The sequence below is a fragment of the Ursus americanus genome, chromosome 9, assembly GCF_024610735.1.
Source record: "Ursus americanus isolate L20-20 chromosome 9, mUrsAme1.1.p, whole genome shotgun sequence".
Lineage (NCBI taxonomy): Eukaryota > Metazoa > Chordata > Mammalia > Carnivora > Ursidae > Ursus > Ursus americanus.
The window spans coordinates 36,523,202-36,549,370 of NC_142135.1; the positions used below are offsets into that span (position 1 = coordinate 36,523,202).

Below are 26,169 nucleotides of genomic sequence, written 5' to 3' on the forward strand. Positions count from 1 at the left end.
ATGTTGACGAGGAAAGTGGTTGTGATAAAAAGAAATGAAGATGTCTGAAGATGTCCCAGAGGAAGTGATGCAAACAAAATACTTCCCAATAAAGGAACTCTCAGAGGTTTTCACAACACTGAAAGTGTATGGGAATCTGATCCAAACTTAGAAGTCTAACAATCTGCCAAAGCATAGGAAAGAAAGTCACTCTATATTGTAAGTTACTTAGGACAAGGACATAAGCACCATTTAAACTACTCTTAAGTTTGTTTTTTTAAGAAATAAAACTCTTACTTTACTATTCCCTTTACTATTTTTTTTCATTTCTTTTTTTTAAAGATTTTACTTATCATTTCTATATACATTCATACCAATAGTAAGAGAGTTTTTAGTGTTTTGACAAAAATATCCAAAAGTGTGTAACAATTTCAATTTGTCCCACTGATTATGATCACTTCCCATGATTTCAGTGGGCACATTTTTATGGTTCCTAATTACCATGCAAAGTGAGAACTGTCTGTATTAAACTAAAGTGAGATAACAGCAGTTTATAGTGTGTGTGGGGGGGGGGTACCATTCCACTGTCAGACTGCTAATTACTATCTTCCTCTTAACAATAAAACCCTCTGAACTTGAGTCTGGTACTGGGGCTCCCAGAGATTGTACTTTCCAGTCTCCCTGCTGCTAGGCATAGGGACAAGTTACTAAGTTTTGGTAAATGGGATGACAGAGCCATGTTATTAAATGAAACCACATACCTACCATTTTCTCTTGCTCCCCCTTCCCTGTTGATTCAAATTAGCTATTGTAATAGTGGGCCAACATTGACCATGTAGATGAGGTATATCTCAAAGAATAGAATAACCAGACAGAAAGAATTCTGGGTCTAAAGACAACCTCAAGGAACAGTTACCCTAATCCCCTAGAGCACATATCAGCTTGGATTTTCACATGAGAAAAACAGATTAGCTATTGATTTTTGTGTGAACCTAAATGTTCATTTCTCTGAGATAAATGCTCAAGAGTACAGCTGCTGGGCTATATGGTAGTTGCAGGTTTAGTTTTTAATTTTTTTAATTTTTTATTTTTTTTAAAGATTTTATTCATTTATTTGACAGAGAGAGAGGCAGCGAGAGAGGGAACACAAGCAGGGGGAGTGGGAGACAAAGAAGCAGTTCCTACTCTAGAACACTTTATTGCATAAAAACAGAATATCTTAGGAAACCATGACACGTAGAAAAAATGAGGTGTACAACAAATTCTTTTTTTACTAGTAAGACCTAAGTCTCCTTGAATATGAAGTTTGTATGCTTAGAGTCCATCCTCATGTCTGCTCATCAGAAACCCCTAAGGTGCGAAAATGATCATATTTCAGGAATTTACACTAGGAAAAGTATCAGAAAGTGTGGTAATAAAATGCTAACAAATAATGGCAAGTAAAGAACTTATGTAAATAATTTCCAAATCCTGACCTCTTCAATAACTTCTACATACAACTAAATACGTGAAAATCAGATAGGCAAACTATACAAAAAAGTTTAATTTAGCAAAATACAACAAATTGGATTATATAACCATTCGAATTAACTAGCAAGAGATTCAAAATGAAGCCAAAAACAAACCTGGTTTTAGCCCAGTATATGGTTCATATTCATGTTCCAAGGCACAAACAATCATTTTCAAAATTCTATGTACTGCACTGCTATCCAAACGAAAATCAAGAGGACCTATAACAAGGCTTTTCGTAGATTTCTCCTGAACTGTTCCCATATCTTCACTTTTTCCTGAAGAAAAGTCTTGTTGATTTGCAGAACCTACAAGAAACGACATCTTATATTTTATGAAATCAGATATACCAATTGTAATATTACTCATCTCTTTAGCTTATAGCTTAATGCCTTACAAGCAATTCTCCACTGGCTGAATACACAGAACACTGCCAAACCAAATTTTTCTCTACACAAATGAGATGGTTATTATTAACAAAAAATATTGATTCTAATAACAATTACTCCCATAATCTATTTAATGTTATAAGAAGTGCAATAAAATTGAAATGGCCATTCTTAGAAAATCAGTCTTTTTTTTTTTAAAGATTTTATTTTTATTTATTTGACAGAGATAGAGACAGCCAGCGAGAGAGGGAATACAAGCGGGGGGAGTGGGAGAGGAGGAAGCAGGCTCATAACGGAGGAGCCTGATGTGGGGCTCGATCCCATAACGCCGGGATCACGCCCTGAGCTGAAGGCAGACGCTCAACGACTGCACCACCCAGGCGCCCCAGAAAATTAGTCTCTTAAACCTAACTGGCTAATATCCAGTAATTCTATACACAATACTATGATGTTGACCAGGAAGGGTGAGTAGAGGAAGGTGCATTTTACTATTTTATAAGTTTCACTGAAAAAATGTTCACAGGGTGCTGTGACAGTTGTATAGTGACCATGGAAGAGAACAATAGGCTTTACCTGCTTTAAAGTTTTTCCAGAACAAAATTATTATGCCATGCTTCATGGTACAGAACCCAAATTCTTCAATCCCTTATCTGCCCATATATTGAAGAGGAAAGCAAAGGCTACCTTCTAAGAAAAATATCGGCTCTACCTATGTGTATTTCTCCTTATCTAATATGTATACTCCTTATGCTAAAGATTTGCCCTTAATACATAAATCCACTGTTTTAAGTGACAACATATGGTAATTTCTAAATTTTTTTCAGCTTTATTGAGATACATCTGACATAGTAACATTGTGTCACCAAGTACCCCACTCCCCCAATCTCCCTCCCCAGCAACCTTCAGTTTGTTTCCTACGATTAAGAGTCTCTTACGGTTTGTCTCCCTCTCTGACTGCATCTTGTTTTTCCCTCTCTTCCCCTATGATCCTCTGTTTTGTTTCTTAAAGGCCATATATGAATAAAATCCTATGATAAATGTCTTTCTCTGATTGACTTATTTCGCTTAGCATAATACCCTCTAGTTCCATCCACATCCTTGCACATGGCAAGATTTCATTTTTTTGATCACTGAGTAATATTCCATTGTGTATATATGTACACTACATCTTCTTTATCCATTCGTCTGTTGATGGACATCTCAGCTGTTTCCATAGTTTGGCTATTGTGGACATTGCTGCTATTAACAATGGGGTGCGGGTGGCCCTTCGGATCACTACTTTTGTATATTTGGGGTAAATCCCTAATAGTGCAATTGCTGGGTCATAGAGCTCTATTTTCAACTTTTTGAAGCACCTACAAACTGTTTTCCAGAGTGCTTATAACTGCCTGCATTCCCACCAATATAAGAGGGTTCCCTTTTCTCCACATCCTCACCAACATCTGTTGTTTCCTGACTTGTTAATTTTAGCCATTCTGACCGGTGTGAGGTGGTATCTCATTGTGGTTTTGATTTGTATTTCCCTGATGCCAAGTGATGTGGAGCATTTTTTAACGTGTCCATTGGCCATTTGTAGGTCTTCTTTGGAGAAATGTCTGTTCATGTCTTCTACCCATTTTGATTAGATTATTTGTTCTTAGGGTGTGGAGTTTGATAAGTTCTTTATAGATTTTGGATACTAGTCCTTTATCAGATAAGACATTTGCAAATATCTCCCATTCTGTCGGTTGTCTTTTGGTTTTGTCGACTGTTTCCTTTGCTGTGCAGAAGCTTTTATCTTGATGGAGTCCCAACAGTTCATTTTTGCCTTTGTTTCCCTTGTCTTTGGAGAAATGTCTAGCGAGAAGTTGATGCAGCTAAGGTCACAGAGGTTGCTGCCCGTGTTCTCCTCCAGGATTTTGATGGATTCCTGTCTCACATTTAGGATTTTCATCCATTTTGAGACCATTTTTGTGTATGGCCTAAGGAAAGTCCAGTTTCATTCTTCTGCATGTGGCTGTCCAATTTTCCCAACACCATTTGTTCAAGAGACTGTCCTTTTTCCATTGGATATTCTTTCCTGCTTTGTCGAGGATTAGTTGACCACAGAGTTGAAGGTCGTCTTCTGGGTTCTCTAGTCTGTTCCACTGATCTATGTGTGTGTTTTTGTGCCAGTACCATGCTGTCTTGGTGATTACAGCTTTGTAATACAGCTTGAAGTCCAGAATTGTGATGCCACCGGCTCTGGTTTTCTTTTTCAACATTCCTTCAACTATTCAGGGTCTTTTCTGGTTCCATAAAAATTTTAGGATTCCATCCAGCTCTGTGAAAAAAGCTGACGGCATTTTGATAGGGATTGCACTGAATGTAAAGATTGCTCTAGGTAGCACAGACATTTTGACAATATTTGTTTCTCCAATCCATGAGCATGGAACGTTTTTCCATTGCTTCGTGTCTTCCTCAATTTCTTTCATGAGTGTTCTATAGTTTTGAGTACGGGTCCTTTGCCTCATTGGTTAGGTTTATTCCTAGGTATCTTACGGTTTTTGGTACAATTGTAAATGGGATCGACTCCTTAATTTCTCTTTCTTCTCTCTCATTGTTAGTGTATAGAAACACAACTGACTTCTGTGCATTGATTTTATATCCTACACTTTGCTGAATTCCTGTATGAGTTCTAGCAATTTGGGGGTGGTCTTTTGGATTTTCTACATAGAGTATCATGTCATCTGTGAAGAATGAGACTTTGCCAATTTGGATGTCTTTTATTTCTTTTTGTTGTCTGATCGCTAAGGCTAGGACTTCAAGCTCTGCTACAAAGCTGTAATCATCAAGACAGTATGGTGCTGGCACAAAAACAGACACATAGGTCAAAAGAACAGAATAGAGAACCCAGAAATGGACCCTCAACTCTAATCTTCTAGTTGAAAAACAGTAGTGAGAATGGACATCCCTACTGTGTTCCTGATCTTAGGGGAAAAGCTGAGAGCTAAGAGTGATATCTGCTGTATATGGCTTATATGATATTGAGGTATGTTACCTCTATCCCTACACTATGAACAGTTTTAATCAAGAAAAGGATGCTGTACTTTGTCAAATGCTTTATCTGCATCTACTGAGAGACTACATGGTTCTTGTCCTTTCTTTTATTAATGTAGTTTATCAGACTGATTGACTTGCAGATGTTGAACCATCCTTACAGCCCAGGAATAAATTCTACCTGGTCGTGGTGAATAACCTTTGAATGTACTGTTGGGTCCTATTGGCTAGTATCTTGGTGAGAATTTTTGCATCCACGTTCATCAGGGATATTGGTCTGTAATTCTCTGTCTTGGTAGGGTCTTTGTCTGGTTTTGATATCAAGGTAATGCTGGCCTCACAGAAAGAGTTTGAAAGTTTTCCTTCCATTTCTATTTTTTGAAACACCTTCAGAAGAACAGGTATTATTGAAATGTTTGGTAGAATTCCCCCGGGAAGCCTTTCGGCCCTGGGCTCTTGTTTGTTGGGAGATTGTTGATTATTGCTTCAGTTTTCTTGCTGGTTATGGGTCTGTATAGGTTTTCTACTTCCCATTTCAGTTTTGGTAGTTTACACGTCTCTAGGAATGCATCCATTTCTTCCAGATTGCCTAATTTGTTGGCATATAGTTGCTGATAATATGTTCTTACAATTATTTATATTTGTTTGGTGTTTCTTGTGACCTCTCCTCTTTCATGCATGATTTTATTTATTTGGGTCCTTTCTCTTTTCTTTTTGATAAGTCTGGCCAGGGGGTTACCAATCTTATTAATTCTTTCGAGGAATCAGCTCCTAGTTTTGTTGATCTGTTCTGTTCTTTCGGTTTCCATTTCATTGATTTCTGCTCTAATCTTTATTAGTTCTCTTCCCTTGCTGGGTTTAGGCTTTATTTGCAGTTCTTTCTCCAGCTCCACTAGGTGTAAGGTTAGGTTCTTTAATTTAGGCCTTTCTTGTTTCTTGAGAAAGGCTTGTATTGCTATATACTTCTCCCTTAGGACCACCTTCGCTGTATCCCAAAGGTTTGGAACAGTTGTGTTTTCATTTTCATTTGTTTCCATGAATATTTTTAATTCTTCTTTAATTTCCTGGTTGACCCATTCTTTAGCAGGATGTTTTTTAGACTCCATGTATTTGAGTTCTTTTCAAATGTCCTCTTGTGATTGAGCTCAAGTTTCAAAGCATTGTGACTGAAAATATGCAGGGAATGATCCCAGTCTTTTGGTACCAGTTGAGACCTGATTTGTGACCCAGGATGTGATCTATACTGGAGAATGTTCCATGTGCACTCAAGAAGAATGTGTATTCTGTTGCTTTAGGATGCAATGCTCTGAACCCATCTGTGAAGTCCATCTGGTCCAGTGCATCATTCAAATCCCTTGTTTCCTTGATCTTCTGCTTACATGATCTGTCCATTGCAGTGAGTGGGCTGTTAAAGTCCCCCACTATTATTGTATTATTATCAATGTGTTTTTTTTTAATTTTGTTATTAATTGGTTTATGTAATTGGCTGCTCCCACGTTAGGGGCATAATTTTTAGATCTTGTTGGATAGACCCTTTAATTATGATATAGTGTCCTTCCTCATCTTTTTTACAGTCTTTGGTTCAAAATCTAATTTGTCTGATATAAGGATTGCCATTCCAGCTTTATTTTGATGTCCACTAGCATGCTAAATGGCTTTCTACCCCCTCACTTTCAACCTGGAGATGTCTTTGGGTCTAAAATGAGTCTTTTCCAGACAGCGTATCGATGGGCCTTGCTTTTTTATCCAATCTGATGCCTTGTGTCTTCTGACTGGGGCATTTAGCCCATTTACATTCAGAGTAACTATTAAGAGATAAGAATTTCGTGCCATTGTATTACCTGTAAAGTCACTGTTTTTGTATATTGTCTCTGTTCCTTTCTGGTCTGTTACTTTTGGGCTCTCTCTTCACTTAAAGGATCCCCTTTAATATTTCTTGCAGGGCTGGTTTAGTAATCATAAATTCTTTTAGTTTCTGTTTGTCCTGTAAGCTTTTTATCTCTCCTTTTATTTTCAATGACCTCCTTGCTGGATAAAGTATTCTTGGCTGTGTATTTTTCTCATTTAGCACCCTGAATATATCATGTCAGTCCTTTCTGGCCTGTGAGGTCTCTGTAGATCAGTCTGCTGCCAGACTAATGTTTCCACCCTTGTAGGTTATGGACCTCTTGTCCCAAGCTGCTTTCAGGATTTTCTCTTTGTCTCTGAGATTTGCAAGTTTCACTATTATATGTCAAGGTGTTGACCTATTTTTACTGATTTTGAGAGGGGTTCTCTGTGTCTCCTGGACTTGAATGCCTTTCCTTCCCCATGTTAGGGAGTTCTCCACTATAATTGGCTCCAATACACCTTCTGACCCACTCTCTCTTCCCTCTTCTTCTGGGGTCCCAATCATTCTAATATTGTTTTCTTCTATGCTATCACTTATCTCTTGAATTCTCTCCTCATGAACCAGTAGTTGTTCGTCTTTTTCTCAGTTTTTTTTTTTTTTTTTTTGAAGATTTTATTTATTTGTCAGAGAGAAAGAGAGAGAGAACAAGCAGGGGGAGCAGCAGGAAGGGAGATCACGCTCCCCATTGAGCAAGGAGCACAATGCAGGACTTGATCCCAGGACCCTGGGATCACAACCTGAGCCGAAGGCAGACGCTTACCTGACTGAGCCACCCAGGCGTCCCTCAGAGCTGCTTTATTCTCGATTATTTGGTCTTTTATATCACTAATTCTCTCTTCTGCCTCATTTATCCTAGCAGTTAGAGCTTCCATTTTTTATTACATCTCATTAATAGCCCTTTTTATTTTGACTTGATTAGATTTTAGTTCTTTTATTTCTCCAGAAAGGGATTCTTTAGTGTGTTCTATGCTTTTCTCAAGCCCAGCTAGTATCTTTATAATCATTATTCTGAACTCTAGTTCCAACATCTTACTTTTATCCACACTGATTAGGTCCCTGGCAGTCAGTACTCCCTCTTGTTCTCTTCTTTGAGGTGGTTTTCCATCTTGCCATTCTTGCAGAAAGTGTTTGCTTTTCTATTTGTAGAGTTGCAGCTATTCTTTTCCTAGCTCTTGGGTTAAGTTTGCAGGTGTTCAGAATTACTTAATAGCTACCTAAGCTGAATTCCTGGGACCAGACAAAACTAAGGTCTCCTACTCCTCCACCATCTTGGACTTCTCAGCCCAATAATTTCTAATTCGTAAGCCATTTTGTTTATTCGAACAGAAATAGAAAAGTAAGGCACTTAATACCTTTAGAATCTAGGAAGGCCCAATTAAACACAAAAGTTCTGTATCCACACTTTCTAATAACTTTTTCAAAAATATATTTCTGTAATTTCAAACAAAGGATTTCAGTTCAATCTTTAGTCTCAGAACATTTGCAGCAACATAGATGGGAGTGGAGGAGATTATGCTAAGTGAAATAAGTCAAGCAGAGAAAGACAATTATCATATGGTTTCACTCACTTATGGAATGTAAGATATAGGAATATTGGTAGGAGAAGGAAGGGAAGGATGAAGGGGGGGGTAATCAGAAGGGGGAATGAACCATTAGAGACTGTAGACTCTGGGAAACAAACTGAGGGCTTCAGAGGGGAGGGAGGTGGGGAATCGGGATAGGCCGGTGATGGGTATTAAGGAGGGCACATATTGGGGCACCTGGCTGGCACAGCGGTTAAGCGTCTGCCTTCGGCTCAAGGCGTGATCCCGGCGTTATGGGATCGAGCCCCACATCAGGCTCCTCCACTATGAGCCTGCTTCTTCCTCTCCCACTCCTCCTGCTTGTGTTCCCTCTCTCGCTGGCTGTCTCTATCTCTGTCGAATAAATAAATAAAATCTTTAAAAAAAAAAAAAAAAAAGGAGCGCACATATTGCATGGTGCACTGGGTGTTACAAATAATGAATCATGGAACACTGCATCAAAAACTGGGGATGTACTGTATGGTGACTAATATAACAAAATAAAAATTATAAAAAAAAATCTTTAGTCTCAGAACCATAGACAAAAAATAATTTATTACACGCAGGTATTTCCATTATAATTCTTTGCTATTCTGTACATAAATGTATAGAACTTTTCTGTTTGTCCATTATGATCCAATAGTTTGTTGAAAAAAAAAAGTTAAGGACTAAGATTTTTTTTTTTTTTTTAAGATTTTGTTTATTTATTTGACAGAGAGAGACAGCCAGCGAGATAGGGAACACAAGCAGAGGGAGTGCGAGAGGAAGAAGCAGGCTCCCAGCGGAGGAGCCCGATGCGGGGCTCGATCCCAGGACTCCGGGATCATGCCCTGAGCAGAAGGCAGACATTTAACGACTGAGCCACCCAGGCGCCCCAGGACTAAGGTATTTATAACACTGTATCCTATTCTTGGAAATGGAAAATATGAAAAATTTAAAAGTTAACAAACTACCAATTTCTCACACTGAACATATACAAGCACCCTAACAAACAAAAGATATTAAACTATGCTTTAATATCTTTTAGAAAGTGTAGAGGCAGCATATGTACAAATAAAATTTTCAGGGCTTGGGTTCCTTCACTTGAAGGACAACCACTTGATACTCCACCTCCTCACAAGATATGGAATCCACAACACATGCAGAAGACATCATACTGAACCAGAAGAAACCTACCATCTTACAATTGGTAACCACAACACTCTAACAATTTGTAAAGCTCTTAGTTGCCCTTTCCTATATATAATTTGTTACTGAATATCTCTACCTCAATGTCCACAGGTTATGTCAAAACACATCTTTTCCTCCAAAAATCCTTTCTTGTTTCTATCTTCCTTAGTGGTTATCACTATCCTCCAAGTAATTCAAGACAAAAATCTAATAAAATTTAAATTTTATTTTTAAATAATGCAAAGGCAGTGAGTGAGGGTTTTAAGCACAAAATTAAACCAATCTGAAAGGGTGGGAAGCAGGAAGTAAAAAAATATTAAAATGTAGAGAGGACAGTAGATTGGATGAGAGTGGTAACAGTGGAGTTTACGAGAAGTCAATGAATTTAAAATAGATTTCGTAGATGGAATTTGACAAAAATGTGTTGATGGGCTGGAAGCTAGGAGAGGAGAAGTGTGTCATGATGATTCCTAGGTTTCTGGCTTGAGCAACCAGAATACAGAAGAACAATTTTCCAAGACAAGAATATTGAAACTAAGGTAAAAGCAATAGGCAGTAGACAGTCATAAGGATTTTAATTCCATTTGAACATATTCAGTTTTGAAATATTTGTGAGACACATAAAGAAGTAAAAATGTCAAGTATGCATTGGATGTTTAATCCTAAACTTGAGGAAGTTTGGACTAAAATTATAAATATGTGCATCAACATATTGAAGGTACTAAATCAATGGAAAAGAATGAGAGAATGTCAGGAAAGAGTTTAGGGTAAAATGTAAACCAAAGGTTTAATCAATGAGAACACCAACATTTAGAAATCCATTATGAAAAGAGGAAGCAGAAAAGTACTGTTCTTTCCTTCTGTTTTCATCTAACAAAACGTAATGATCTTTCACGATCAACTCCTCTGTGAAGTCTAACCCTGCCAGTAGAAGTAGTCACTTTCTGGCTAGACCTGTCTTAGCTCTCTATTTATACTGCTGTTCTTCATGTGCTATATTATAATCATTTATTTAAGTATATAAACACTACCTATTAGTTTCTTGAGAAATGCTTTGGTCTTCCTGGCATTCACTATATCAACTCATTGTCTAACACACAGAAATCACTAATATATGAAAAATTAACAAAAAAGGATAAATCTATTTTCACTAAGTTTTCAATATGAAGATGAGAATAAGCACAATATAGCATACTGATAAGCACATAAAGTATCAGCTAAATTTTTAAAAACATCATATGATTGCTTATAAAACATAATAAAAGACTGTTTCCAGAAACTCCAGAAGAATTTATTTCCACTATTTTGCTTGAAACAGTTTTTTAATAAAAAGATGTATATAACCTTCAAAATGTATTTAGCACAGAAAAGGAAATGTTTATGCTTTTTGACAACTTGATGCAACATGAAATTTAATGTACCAAAATTTTAATATTGGTTGGTTATATAAACTAAACTAAATCTGGCGGTTATATAAAATGGCCTCTCAATCAACTACACAAAGAAAGGATTAAAAATCTAAGTGTCTAAGAAAATTATAACATGATTTTAAAATTACATCATTCCCCAAAGTAAGAGAAGGTAAATCTGATGTAACAGATTACAACCAGTCAAGGACCAACTGATTCTGAAGAATCTTTTGTTTCTGTTGTCCAAGGAAAAGCAAACATAAAGGAAAGAAACTAGTACCTTTGCCACTGATGTTCTCCATCGTATAAAGGTAATCCATGTAAAAAGCCCCGAACCTTTGCATTCCAGCTATCTCAGTGTATGTCTCCTGCCAACAAAGAAAAGCAAACAGAACACACGTTGTACAGAATAGACTTCAGAGTAAAACGTGATAGGTCAAGAATCAAACATACATCCTTACAAAGAACGTGTATCAACTCAAAGGATTACTAAAACAAAAGAACAGAGGCTATCCAAAGAATTAACTTCTAAGAAAGGTAATGTTAACTCTACTACAGACAACACACAAGGTCATCCATAATTCTACTAGACATTTTGACCACTTTATCAATAATGTCTGGTTAATGAATACCTATAATGGAATAGGATATTCCATTCCTTTATTACCATCACAAAACTGTCGAATATATACTCTCAAATATATTTAATCCTTAAATATTCCAGTATACTTATATGAAACTCAAATACTAAAGATATACTAAAATGTTAAAAAGATATGTAAATATGCAGATTAAAATTAAATTCTTTATAAAAGTAAATGTAGTAAAAAGGCTTAATATGTATTATTTATCCTTTCATACTGATCTTCAGGTAACCTTTTTTGAATTTTTAAATTTATTCCCTAAAAGTACATTAATTTTATATGAAAAATTCAAACACTAAAACACATACATAGTAAAATGTGAAATTCTTCATCTCTTCCCATTAATTCCATATCTAAAAGTAACTGTAATTAAAAGATGATTCTACAAGTTTCCTCCAAGACTATTTAACAGTAGGGAATGGATAAACAAATTAACTGCCTACATAGTATACAGAAGTAGAGACCTTTGTGCAATCTTCAAACTTCTCTAGATGTAGAAGCCAGACAAAAATATTCTAAATGCTTCAATAAACAGCTAGCATTCAGAATGTATTACTTGAGGAAAAAAATGGCAAGCACAAGTATTCACACAAAATGTCCACACAAACACAGCCTAGATATTGGCTCACATATATAGTCTCTGACCTTATGATGAGCTGCATCCAAGATAAATTCTGCACGAGTACCATTATTTTCTGGGCTTCGGTAATCAAACAATGAATTTGTAAGATAGGTCAAACCTTTCATACTCAAATTTTCACCACAAATGAAGAAACAGGCTTCCTGAAAATAAATGCAAAATTTCTGAACAGGAGGAAAAATCATTAAACTGTTAAAGAAAATAAAACCTTGGGGTTTTATAACACCCATTCAGTAGTCAATAGAAATCACTACAACTTGAAGTCCTATAAAAAGACAAGGAATGCTGTCTCCATTTTCACTGCCTATCTTGGCAAAGAACATTTTAACAAACCAAAAAGGAACTCCAAGTAGCTGCCATAAACAAGAAAGAAGAAACATTCATGAATTGGAAAGTATTTGGAACTACTGTCCAGGTGTTAAGTGCTACCAACTTTCTAAACTCCCCTGAGCTCTATAATTTCTTACAGGGGAAAACAGTAAAGTTCCTCTCTTAAGCCAAAGATATATGTAGTCTAACAGATTTTTTGGTATGGTTAAACACTTCAATAAGCACTTCATTATACCTGCATTCTATCCAAAAAGGGGAGAGAGGGGGAGAATTTGACTTACAGTTTCACTTCTATTCACATTCTCTTCAAAATCTTTAACACCCATAATTCCTTTAAGGCACAAGGCTCTGCAACCTACAAAACCAATCTGGCAATCGAAGAAAGGCTCTCCCATCATAAGGGCCTATAAGAGGGAAGGACATTAGAATTAAGAATTTGAATTTCAGGGGCGCCTGGGTAGCGCAGTCGTTAAAGCGTCTGCCTTCGGCTCAGGGCGTGATCCTGGTGATCTGGGATCGAGTCCCACATCAGGCTCTTCCGCTATGAGCCTGCTTCTTCCTCTCCCACTCCCCCTGCTGTGTTCCCTCTCTCGCTGGCTGTCTCTCTGTCACATAAATAAATAAAATCTTTAAAAAAAAAAAAAAAAAAGAATTTGAATTTCATAAAAATATTACAGGCTTAAAAAAAATAAAAGTTACAGGCTTTCCGTGTAGAACTACTTCTTTAGGATTATGGCCTTTCCAAATTTATTCTCCTCAGATCATAAACCCTATTAAATTAAGAAACATCTTACTTATCTCTGTATTCTCAAATCTTTGTATCCCCAATGACTGGCACCTTATGAACATTAATCCTCACATACATATGAGCTCAAACAAATTAAATGAAAAAAATGAAAGAATTAATGTTGCAGGTTATAGTGGAATCTTTGTTATTTCAACCACTACTACTGATGACTAAAATAGAAAAAACCACGAATATATTTTAAACACACCACTACGATAAAAGCCTACATTTATTAAATATTAACTTTAAGGACCATTCAAAAAAGTTTTAGATATACATGTTCAGCGTTGAAAGATTACCTCAACTGTAGTTCCTTCTTGTTCCCAACACAATACTTCTTTGGATTTTACTTTCTGAGGGCTATAATAACTACTCTCAGCTTGCATTTCAGTGAGCTAAGAAACAATATAGAAATATTAAGTAAGTAAAATTAGTATTAGATAGCAATAAACTGTCATTATTATGATGAATTGATGGAAACAGGGCCAATTTTAAGATTCGGGAAATTTAATTATTAAGCAGGAAAACAGGTGCAACAAAAACAGCTGTAACAGATTATCCATGGTATAAAGGTTGAATATGCTAGTCTAAGCTCAAATAGAGAAGTTAAATACCAACTTTTTCTTATTTAACTTCTTTATCTTAACAATATTGCTTAAAAAGGTAAAAGCTATATAGCGATAAGAGTCTCATATAATGGTTCATATATTCTGCCAAAAATTTACATATATTTTAACCTCAATTCATTTTATATTCTATACACACCCAACAAGAACTTATTCAATCATTTCCAAAATTTCTCCCAAATTTTTCATCAAAAGGAAACTATGAAAAAACACAAATTCAATAAACCATCTAGCTCTATGAGGGCAATAGGTTCTTGGGTGTTTACTTTCAAAGTATGTGTCTCAGACTCATTCAATCATGCAAATATTTAATGAGTGACAGCTAGATAACAAGTGCTAATCTAGATGCTGCCAAAACAACCACCACAACAACCACCCTTGCACCCCTGAAGCTTACAACACATTACATGTTGTATCTAGACAAACTTAAATTATTTTTAAGAGGTACTTTCTAAATGCAATGTGGTATCCTGGTTTGGATCATGTTACAGAAAACATTATAAAATTCAGTTGAAGTCTGGAATTTAACAGAAATGCACCAGTGTTGGCTTCTTGGTTTTGACAAATGTATTATGATAGCATAAGATGTTAACAATAGAGAAAATGAGTAAGGAGTCTGTGTGAACTCTCTGTACGTTGCAAGTTTTCTGCTAATCCAAAATGGTTCCAAAATAAAGTTTTTATTTTTTCAAAGGTATTCTGCCCATGTTCACTAATGGATGTATTATTCAAACATTACAGCAAAGTCAAAGATCACATTAAAAAAAAAAAAACAGTATTTAACCTAGGTCAAATAAAAATTAAACCAAAAAGTTGTAATTTTAAGCATGATAGCTTCTTTATACTTAAAATCAACTAATTATTCTCATTTCTTGTAACAAAATGTTTATATATATGCCCTTATTTCTGAGATGCTTCTAGAACTGGTATACACAATGTTGTTATTTTCAAGTACAATTCTATAAAATGCTCAAGTAAAATTCAGTATTTTAAACTTGATCACCCTTCAGCTGTCTACAATTATTGTAGAGAAAAAGCAATTAATTGATTAAAAGGACTCAAACATTACAAGAACAATCTTCAACATGATTTTTTAAATTAATTTGGCATGATTTTTGTTGGATTGATATCAACTGTTCAGAATGCAAATGTAGAAACATGACCTTATTTTCTGACCAAAAAATGAACCACAAATTAATTCCATACATTCTTTAAATCCAAGCTGAACAATGAATTCTAATGTTTTCCTCCTAAATCTCAACATATTTCCCTTGGAGAAACCTTAGAAACATAAATGTTCTAAATTTTTTTAAAAGATGTTATTAACTAATGACAAGTACTACCCTAAAAATCTATTAAAGTTTTATATATAAATACAAACTATTCTGACTCAGTTTAATACAATTCTTCTCATCAATGAAGAGAACTATACCAGAGTAATTTCTAATTGAACATAAATATGCAAAAAATCACCAGAAAAGACAGAACTTTACTAGCAATCCTTAAATTCCTTCACAAACTTATATTAAAAATGACCTCTTTTGGATCATCTAAAACTGACAATATAACATATGATTTAACTCATATGTGGAACCTAAAAAACAAAACAAATGAACAAATCAACAAAAAGAATCATCAGACCAATAAACACAGAGAACAAACTGATGGTTATAAGAGGGGAGGGGTGTGGGAGATGGGCAAAATGGATGAAGAAGAATAGGATATATGGGCTTGGCTTCCCTTATTGAATGAACAAGTCAGGGGAATATAAAAGGCACAGCATACGGAATATAGTCAATGACATCGTAATAGCATTGTATGGTAACAGATGGTAGCTACACTTGTGGTGAGCATACCATAAGGTATAGAGATACGGAATTACTATGCTGTAGAGCTGAAACTAATGTAACATTGCGTGTCAACTACACTAAAAAATTACACCAAGTTTTAAGTATAATTTAAGTTCTCAAACAAAATGTTAATTCATGCTGCTACGTTTATATCTTTTAGAACTTAAGCTGAATACTTATACTTACAATTAATGTAATTAAAATTATTGCCAAAAACGTCTATTAAATGCAGAGAAAATACCATGAAAAAAAAACTTTTAATAAATTTAAAAAATAAAATTGACAATATATGTGATAATAGTTGCCAATGGCTGGCTTTATTATATATTTTATTTTTTTTTAGGATTTTATTTGAGAGAGAGAAAGAGCACAAGCGGGAGGGGCAGAGGGAGAGAGAATCTCAGGCAGACTCCACCACTGAGCGTGGAGCCCACCATACAGCTTCATCCCAGGACCCTGAGATCATGACCTGAACCAAAACCAAGAGTCAGATGCTCAACCGATCTTGCCACCCAGACGCCCCAGTTTTCTGTTATATATTTTAAAGATTTTATTATTTTTAATTTTACAGACTGATATTCTTTTCATCAAAGCTAATGAATTTCAATTATGAAAGTTATAATAAAAATATTTTGTTCCATAGAAGAATTCAGAAGAGTCGCATGCTCTACCAACTGAGCCAGCCAGGCACCCCAGGTTGTTTCAACCTTTTTGGCCATTGTAAATAGTGCTTTTATGAACATTCGTGTACATCTACTTGTCTGAGCACAGTTTAATTCTTTTGAGTATGCACCTACAAGTGGAACTGCTGGGTCATATGATTCTACGTTTAATGTTTCAAGGAACCACCAAACTGTTTTCCACAGTGACTGCACCATTTTAATTCCCACCAGTGCTCCCATTTGCTTTTAAACAACTCCAACTAAGATCCCACCATTGTCCAATCACTGCTCTAGTCAAGTTCACCAACAATTCCCACAATGCCAACTCCAATAATCCATTCTCACAAATGACCTTCTTTATCAACTTTAAAACATTTACGGCACTCAGCTTCCAGATAGACACTCTTGGTTTTCTGCCTAACTTATTTTCAGTTTCCCACGCTATTTCTGCCTTCTGTTTCCCAATAATTAACATCACAGTGCCCCAGAGCTTGGCCCTAGAACCTCTCCTTAGTGTGTGTGTGTGTGTGTGTGTGTGTGTGTGTGTGTGTGTGTGTGTACTGATTCCAGTCTTAATAAAATCCTGACTATCAAGCTTATATACCCAGACCAAACTTTTAATCTGAACTCTAGATTTATTAATCCAACCTGACAGCTGTACTTGAATATAGAGTGGGCATCTTAAACTTGTCCAAAACCAAATTCCTGATTTTACCTCAAACCTAATCCTCTCAGTCTTCCTTACGACAAAAAATACAAACTCAATTCTTGTAGTTGCTCAGGAACCATCCTTGGATCCTCTTCATTTATGTCTCACAATAAAACCTATCAGGAAGTTCTGTCCTGTTGACCTACAAACCACATCCAAAATCCAGTTACATTTCAACATCTCCCCTTGCTATCATTATCATCCAAGCCCAGCAATCATTATCTTCTGCTTGCAAATTCCTATCCTGTCTGATCTTATTTCTGCTTTTGCTCCCTATAATCTATTCTCCACACAGCTACCAGAGTGATGCAGTTTAAAACATAACTCAGATCATCCTGTAACTACTATGCTAAAAATTGTCCAAAAACTTCCTATCTCACTCAGGATTAATGACAAAGTCCCTAACCTAAAATGACCTACACAGTTTTACAATTTATGGATCTCTCCCCAACCCCATCACCTCTCTGACCTATTTTATACTACTTCCATTTTAGCCCACTCTGCTCTGGCCCCACTGGCTTTCTTACTATTCCTTGAACTTTTGGGGTCTTCACATTTACTATACTTAGAATGTTCATTCCTATGTATCTACAAAGCTTTTTCTTTCATGAGTCTTTGCTTAAAGATCTCCTTCTCATTAAGGCCTTCCCTGATTACCCAATTGTAAGTTGCATAATCCCTTCCTATCTAATGGACACATTCACTATTCCTCTTTCCTCTTTTTCTACATAACCCTTATCATAAATGGGTATACTAAATAGCTTATTTGCTTATAATGACAATTTCTATTTTAAGAGACAGGGATATATATCTCATCTGTTCACTGGGTATCTTTAAAGACAAAACAGTGCCTGGCAGCATTATTTACAATAGTCAAATTATGAAAGCAGCTCAAGTGCCCATCAAATGATGAAAAGATGAAGATGTGGGTTTTGTGTGTGTGTGTGTGTGTGTGTGTGTGTGTGTGTATGCAATGGAGTATTCAGCCATAAAAAAGAATGAAATCGTGCCATCTGCAAAGACATGAACAGAACTAGAGGGTAAAATGCTAAGCGAAATAAGCCAGACAGAGATTTCACTTGTGTGGATTTTAAGCTACATATGAGTAAACAAGCAAGCAAAGGGAGGAAAAAAGATGAGAGACGAAAGAAGAAACAGACTCTTGACTATGGAGAACACCAGATGGTTACCAGAGGAGAGGTGGATGGAGAAATGGGTGAGACAGGTGATGGGGATTAAGGAGTGCACTTGTGATGAGCATTGAGTGATGTATGGAATGGCTGAATCACTATACTGTACACCTGAAACTAATATAACACTGTATGTTAACTGGACTTAAAAACTTAATATAAAAAAAATTAAAGCGTTCACTCTACTATTCTTTAACCAGAAAATATCTATTATATAGTCCCTTTTGACTATATACTCTACATGTATTTGTCAATGGAGAAAGTAGTCAAAGTATGTAAAACGCTGCTGAAAAACCAAGTTAAATAAGGACCGAGAAAAGAAATAGGACTATCTCAAAGAGTAGAAGAGGTGAGGAAAAAGTGAAATTTTATGTAAACAGCCCTTTAAAGAAATTCTGTAATGAAAGGGAGCCAGAGATCAAACAGTAACTGGAGGTATATATGAATTCATGGGAGAGGTTTTATTGCAATTCTTTAATGGAAATATAAAGGCATCTTTGTCTGCCAATTTAACGATTCAGTGGGAAGAGAAACTTTCCATGAAACTGATAAAAAAAAAAATAATAATAAAGTAGAAAAGGCTTTAAGAAGATAGAAAAAGATCAAAATTCAGAGTCAGATGAGGGAACATAATTTTATGATGATTGCTAGACTATCTTACATCTACTAAGTGTAAAACAAACTTTAAACTAGATCCTTCCCAGAAATCAAAATTTATGCATTAAAGTTGAAAAAAATATGAACAGCAAAAAAGAGGAAACGTACTTTGAAAGTCACAGTTGCCTTAGTACAATAAAATCCTATAGACACAATAGGATCTCTCAAAGTCTGTGCTTTTGGTTGATGCGCAGTTGATGTAGGATCATTCCCAAGGAAGTCTTCCTCACCATCATCATAACTCACAATTGCAGGCACAAACGACCAGGCCCACGATACCCATCCCTGTGGCTGTTCATCCTCTTGCTGCGAATACAGCTCTTGGCCTTTGTACTGAGCAGGATACTGCATATCTATTCTTGTTTCATCTTCAGCACCTAACAAAATACAGTCATTTTAAATAAATCAAGAGGATTTAACTAAAAGGAAAATAAGAAATGTAAATTCTATAAAAATGTTTCTCCCACATCCTTCTTTCCACATATAAATTACAAACAAGTTATACAATGGTTATTATTTGAAGCCAATAATACAGCATTACTACTTTGAAGTTGTTGTTTTGGGGTTTTTTTAAAGATTTTTTTTTTTATTTACTTGACAGAGAAAGAAAGAGCACACACGAAGAACACAGGCAGGGGGAGCAGCACAGGGAGAGGGAAAAGCAGGCTCCCCACTAAGCAGGAAACCCGAAGTGGAGCTCAATCCCAGGACCCTGGCATCATGAGCTGAGCCAAAGGCAGACACTTAACTGACTGAGCCACCCAGGCACCCTACTACTTTCAAGTTTCTATATGTTGTACTATGCTAATCTCCTTTCATAGCCCACAATTAAAGTTGTAGGGCATAGTTTATAATGTAATTCTAAATGTATTTGCTAAATACAAAGAATAAATTCATTCTTTAGCATTCCACTAATTAAAAACTTCCTCCCCAAAATAAGGCTAAAGTGCTGGAAAACCGAGTTTTGTCAGAAATATCCAAGAAAGTTATTTCCTGATGCACCCAATAAAGAAAATGTCAGGCACGCCTAGGTAAAATACACCCCCCCAAAAAAAAGAACTATCCCTAAAGATGAAAGTAAATATTATAATAGTATTATTATATGAAACTAAAAAAAATAGTTGATGATTCTTATTAGTAGGAACATAAATTAGTAACTTTCCTATTATACATATGAAAAAACTATAGCAAATTACTTTCACTTGGTTAGAAACTGGCAAAGTTCAGATTCCAACCACTCCAACTCATTCCACCTTCGTAAAGACAAACTGCATAAAAGTCTGTTAACATTATCCTAACAATACAAACAAAAAAAAGCTTATCACAGAATTTAGAAAAAAAATTACTTTTTAGAAAATTCATGGTGAAAGCAGCCTCCAGCAGATTCAAGCATATCTACTCTTCAGTGATAAATCTATAATACATACACTCCATTATATATCATCTTCATTCAAAGCTGGATTTCTGGCTAGAAAAAGCTTCATAACTTTTTAAATCCATATGACAGGAGACTCTTGGAATATCCTAAATGTATAGTTTATGAAACACGGCCATTTACCTGAGTTCATCTGGGAAGGAAAAGACTTGGTAAGCAGTAACTAAAGAACCTAACATACAGTACTAAGAAACTTTAGCCATTTTACTTCAAAATAAATTATAAAAATCACAAATCCAAAAAATATTTTGTATAATCCTTGTATCTTGCTGTTTAACCATAAAGATTTTATCAGTTTCTACTGGGGAATAAATAAAGCCTGTTATCAACTGCCCCCAGTAAGACCTCAAATTGGACATCATCAATGATCATCTCGGTTCTAAAACAAGTTAGGCTACCTCCAGCCAGGGAAGCAGTGACCAAAGAGCTGGACTCTTGACCTCAGTTGTCTAAACCATTAAAACAAAAGAAGTTTCCACTGCTTGATCTTGAAACATCACTAAAAACTGGCCACTATAATTTATACTTAATATTAATTAAAAATTAGGAGGGATTTTGATGAAAGATGCTTCTGAAGTTTCAAATCTTTGCTCATTGCCTTGCAGAAAGAATGAATTAGAGCCTTGAAAAGAAAAAAGCATCTCTGTAATCTCTGGCTAGAATTGCCTAAAATATTCTTTCCCTTCAGAAAAGTGCATCTTAATCTGGGGCCCTTCGACAGAATTTAGGAACTTCATGAATTTCAATGGAATAATATATATTAAGGATTTTAAATGCAGCACCTTCACGAATGTAGGTAACAAATTGCAGTTGCATAGTTTAATTATAAATATAAGTAACAAATCACAGTTGCATCACCATCAACTGTAAAACCTACAAAAATCAGATCAAACATCAGTTGTGAAGCTATCTCAAAATATCAAAATATGTGTTCATTCATCTCTGAACAAGAAAGACCTGTTCAGAGAGAGCTCCTCATATCTGCAGAGGGCCCCACTCCAGGCCTCAGCTAAGTATTACTCAATTTCATGCAAGGAAACTACTGAGGCCACTAAAAGAACCACCAGGGAAAGCCAAGAAAACAACCCCCAAGAGTTACACAAAACTGGGACTAGTTTGTGATCTCAACAGAAAGAAAAAAAAAAAAATCTTTAATCCATAGGCATCAAGAAAGTACTCAAAAGGCTGTCAGTAGTGAGACAAAACTGGCCTTAAGCTAATGGCAGCTCTGATCCCAACTAAAAAGTATTTAAAGCAAGACAAGTGAATTAAATTATTTCCAAGTAACAACTTTTTGCTATATACAAATATACCCAGCACCCAACAAGATAAAATTCACAACATCTGGCATCAAATTGAAAATTATCAGGCATGCGAAGAAGAAAATATACATAACACAGATAAGGAAAAAAGTCAATACAAAAAGATCTAGGAATGATACTGTTTAGCATTAGTAAACACAGACATTAAAACAGCTATATAAATAAAATGAGGTATTTAAGAAAGTATAAACGAGGAGGAATAAGATATTTTTTAACAATCCAAACAACTTCTAGAGATGAAAAATACAGTATCTGAGATGAAATATGAACTAGTTGTGATTAACAGATTAGATACAGAAGATTAGTGAACAAGAACAGAAACAGAAACTCTCAACAATCAAACAAAAAAGAAAAAGAACAAAAATGAACAAAAGCATCAGAAAGCTCTGCTGAACTTCAAGAAGCCTACTATACATGTAATTAGTCTCCAAAGGGAGAGAAGAACTGAAAATCAGTTCAAGAAATAATGCCCACAAACTGAGGGCTTCAGAGGGGAGGTGGGTGGGGGATTGGGATAGGCCGGTGATGGGTATTAAGGAGGGCACGTATTGCATGGAGTACTGGGTGTTATACGCAAACAATGAATCATGGAACACTACATCAAAAACTAATGATGTACGGTACGGTGACTAACATCACATAATAAAAAATTAAAAAAAAAAAACGCCCACGAATTTTCTAAATATATATGAAAACCACAAACACACAGACCTAAAAACCTTAATATATTCCAAACACAAGTAACATGAAGAAAGGATACCATGGCATATCAAAATCAAGATGCTTAAAGCCTTCTGAGAAGGGGTTCACAGGCTTGACCAGAATGTCAAAGGACACCAGAATGTCCACAGTACCCACAATAAAAGGATCCCTGCTTTAGTCAGATGAGAAAATTAATTCCGACTACTTTGCAAGCAAATAGAGTTGCTTTCTCCCTTTTTTAACGTAGAAGAAAAACCTAGTCACTTCTTAGAGAACAGAACAAAACAGTTATAAAGGAAAAATTTGAAATCCACATTTAATCAGAAGTTAAAACTCTGCTTGAGACACCTATTAAAAAATGAATTAGTCGAGTCACAAGCCGGCAAAAAATATTCCCAAAACATGTATATGACAAAGGACTTGAATTCAGAATATATTGAAAAGTTATGAATCAGTAATGAAACTCAACAAACACTTGAAAATAAGCCAATATTGAATGTATGCTTCACAAAGGTAAATATATTAATGGTCAGTAACCACATGAAAAACTTCAAAATAGCTGCTCATCAATGAAATGCAAATTAAAACCACAATGAGATACCACAACGCATCCATCCTAATGGCAAAAAGTGAAAAAAGAAAGATAACGCCAAATGCTGACAAAGATGTGGAACTGGAACTGTCCTACAAGGTTGTGGGAATGTAAAACAGCACACTTGAACAACCTCTACATAAAATTCCATGGTTAGGCATCTACCCAACAGTAAGTACAGGACAGGTCTAAAAGAGACTTGTAGAAGAATGTCCAGGACAGCTTTATTTATAATAGCCAAAACTGGAAACAACACAGATATCCATCAACAGGAAAATGGCTAAAATAAACTATGGTATATTCATACAATGTATCCAGCAATAAAAAGGAAAGAACTACTGATATATGTGACAACAGATGAATCCCCAAAATATTATACCTTCAGGGAAGTGAAAATACTCTGTATAAAACCATAATGATGGACATATGTCATTATACATTTGGCAAAACTGATAAAAGGTCAAATACCAAGAATGAACCATAATGTAAACTTTGGACCCTGGGTGACAATGATGTGTCAATGTAGTTGCATCACTTGTAATATACGTGTTATGTACTACACCCCAGACAGGGTGTAGATAATGGAGAAGGCGATGCATGCATTAGGGCAGGGAGTATATGGGAAATCTCTGTACCTACTGTTCAATTTTGCTGTGAAATGAAAACTGCTCAAAAAAAAATAAAGTTTTAAGTAAAAATAATTAAAAGTAAAAATATTATGCTTAAGAATCCTTTCAAAAGAGTTCATACTGTATGATTTGATTTATATGAAATTCTAGAATCAACTTTTTTTTTTAATTCAGAACAGTGTTTTCCTGAGTGGAAGTGGGGGATGATTAGAAAGGGGACAAGAGAAGTGAGAAGTTTTTGGAACTACTGATAAATCTGTATCTGTATCACACTTTGGGTGTTGTACATCACACAGGCATTTGCATTTTTCAAACCTTGAATAGTATACTTAAGATTTGTGCAATTCACTTTGTAAATTACACCCTCAAAAAGATAAAAAGAACCATTAATAAATACAGTCTCTAGCTAACAATATGCTACTGAAGCCTAGGGGTGAAATGTACTGATGTCCAACCTACTTTGAAAGCCATCAAAAACATTGGTTGAACTGATGAAGAGAGAAGTTAGATGAACAGCTATGTGATAAAGCAAATTTAAAACATTAAGTATAGACTCTAGATAATGTGTACATGGGTGTCCACTGGATAATACACTTCCTACTTTTCCACATATTTGACATTTGTCATAACAGCCAGTTGGGAAAAAATTCAGTACCTTCTGGTGCAAGGTTTTGTTCTAGAGGTTAGATATTATTCCTGTTTCAGGAGTTCATTGTCTAACAGGAATTCACTGTCCAGTGTGAAATAAAGGTGTATTTTATATCTACATATACTTATTAATGTTATTCCCTAAGCTTTTAAGGTGATAAGTTTTTCATAAGCTATAATTTAAACATAAAATTTCACCTTTGGAAGTGTACAATTCAGTGTTTTTAGTATAATCACAAAGCTGTGCAACCATATCACTATCCAATTTTAGAACATTTTCATCACTCTAAAAAGAACACCTCTACCCATTAGCAGTCACTCCCCATTTCCTTCTGCCCCCAGGCCCTGGTTACTAATCTACTTTCTGCTTCTATGGAATTGGCTATTATGGACATTTCATATAAATGGAATCATACAATATGTTCCTTTCTGACTGGCTGCTTTCACTTAAGATATTTTCAAAGTTCATCATGTTTTAGCATGTATCAATTTTCCATTCTTTTGTAAGACTGAATAATAGTCTAGAGTATGGATATATCACAATTGTTAATTCATTCATCAGGTGATGGACATTCAGGTTGTTTCACTTTTTGGTTATCATGAATAATGCTGCCATTTTAACATTCATATGTGAGTTTTTATATGGACATGTTATCAATTCTTTTGCACATATACCCAGGAGCCGACTTGCTGGGTCATATGGTAATTCTATGTTCAATTTTTTAAGGAACTAGACTGTTTTCCAAAATAGCTATACCATTTTACATTCCTACAATCAATATAAAGGTTACAACTTCTCTACAATCTTGCCAACACTTGTCATTTTGTGTCTTTTGACTACAGTCATGCCAGTGGCCTTGAAGTGCTGTTTCACTGTGGTTTTAAGGGAAGAGAACAAATCTTTTTATCTCTGTGTTTTTCCACATTACCAATGTTCAATACATTCAACAGACTTTAGTAAAAGTATAATGAACTGAATAACTGAGGTTAACCCACTAGTACCCTTCAATGAAATATATACACCATTAATAATGCTCCAATTAATTAATTATCCTCCAATGAAGCACATAGTTAATTAAGTATAACTACAGTTGTTAGATATAATTATATATAATAAGTATATCTAACTCCATTATAACTCTTGGTAAACCTTCTCAAGAAATTACGAATACCAAATTTATCAGGAAATGTTGATGTTGCATTACCTTAACTTTTATATAACATACATTCTGAACATTTATACCTATTAGAAATATTAAAGTTATTTTTAGAATGTAAAAAGAAAATCACAGTAATATCCAGCATGTAAAGGAAAAAAAAATCAAGCAGTGTCAAACAACCAAAATAAAATCATCCCATCATATTAGAACACTGCAAAATTCAATCTAATGTTTTATTTTTTAAAGTTTCACAATGGTGAAAACGCTATACAAACAATAGTTCAAAAATAAAGTTTTTGTTATATTTACCTGTAATGTTTCCTAACATATCTTTATTGTGACAGGTAGGATCTTCTGTTTCTCCATCTTTAAAATTGCCTATTTCCCCGTAGTAAAGAGCAATCCCAAGTTGCATTATACGGATAAACATAGGCAGTTGTTGATCTGTGATAGAAAGTTTCAAACTCTCTACTAAAGTATGAATCTGTATTTGAAAAAACAAACACATCAACAAAAGCATGTTCAAAGGAAGTACCTTTTAGCATAAATAAACAAATGTTAAAAGTCCTAAAATACAGAAAACCGTAAGAGAAAGTAATGTCCTAAACATTTCCAATATGTAAGCCAAAATAATTTACTCTAGTATCTTAGGAATTAAA

At 35.2% G+C, this 26,169-nt stretch overlaps 1 protein-coding gene across 7 annotated transcripts in view; it reads right to left on the reverse strand.

The window, feature by feature from the left end:
- Positions 1 to 26,169, reverse strand: part of VPS13B (vacuolar protein sorting 13 homolog B) — a 760,370-nt gene that overhangs the window by 642,001 nt on the left and 92,200 nt on the right. For all 7 annotated transcript variants that reach the window (XM_087864704.1, XM_087864702.1, XM_087864703.1 and 4 more), the window contains 7 exons: positions 25,820 to 25,994; positions 19,131 to 19,399; positions 13,628 to 13,723; positions 12,823 to 12,945; positions 12,217 to 12,354; positions 11,208 to 11,295; positions 1,605 to 1,796 (listed from right to left, as the gene is read on the reverse strand). In XM_087864704.1, coding sequence (XP_087720830.1) covers positions 1,605 to 1,796; positions 11,208 to 11,295; positions 12,217 to 12,354; positions 12,823 to 12,945; positions 13,628 to 13,723; positions 19,131 to 19,399; positions 25,820 to 25,994 — 1,081 coding nt within the window. The remainder of the gene's footprint in view (positions 1 to 1,604; positions 1,797 to 11,207; positions 11,296 to 12,216; positions 12,355 to 12,822; positions 12,946 to 13,627; positions 13,724 to 19,130; positions 19,400 to 25,819; positions 25,995 to 26,169) is intronic.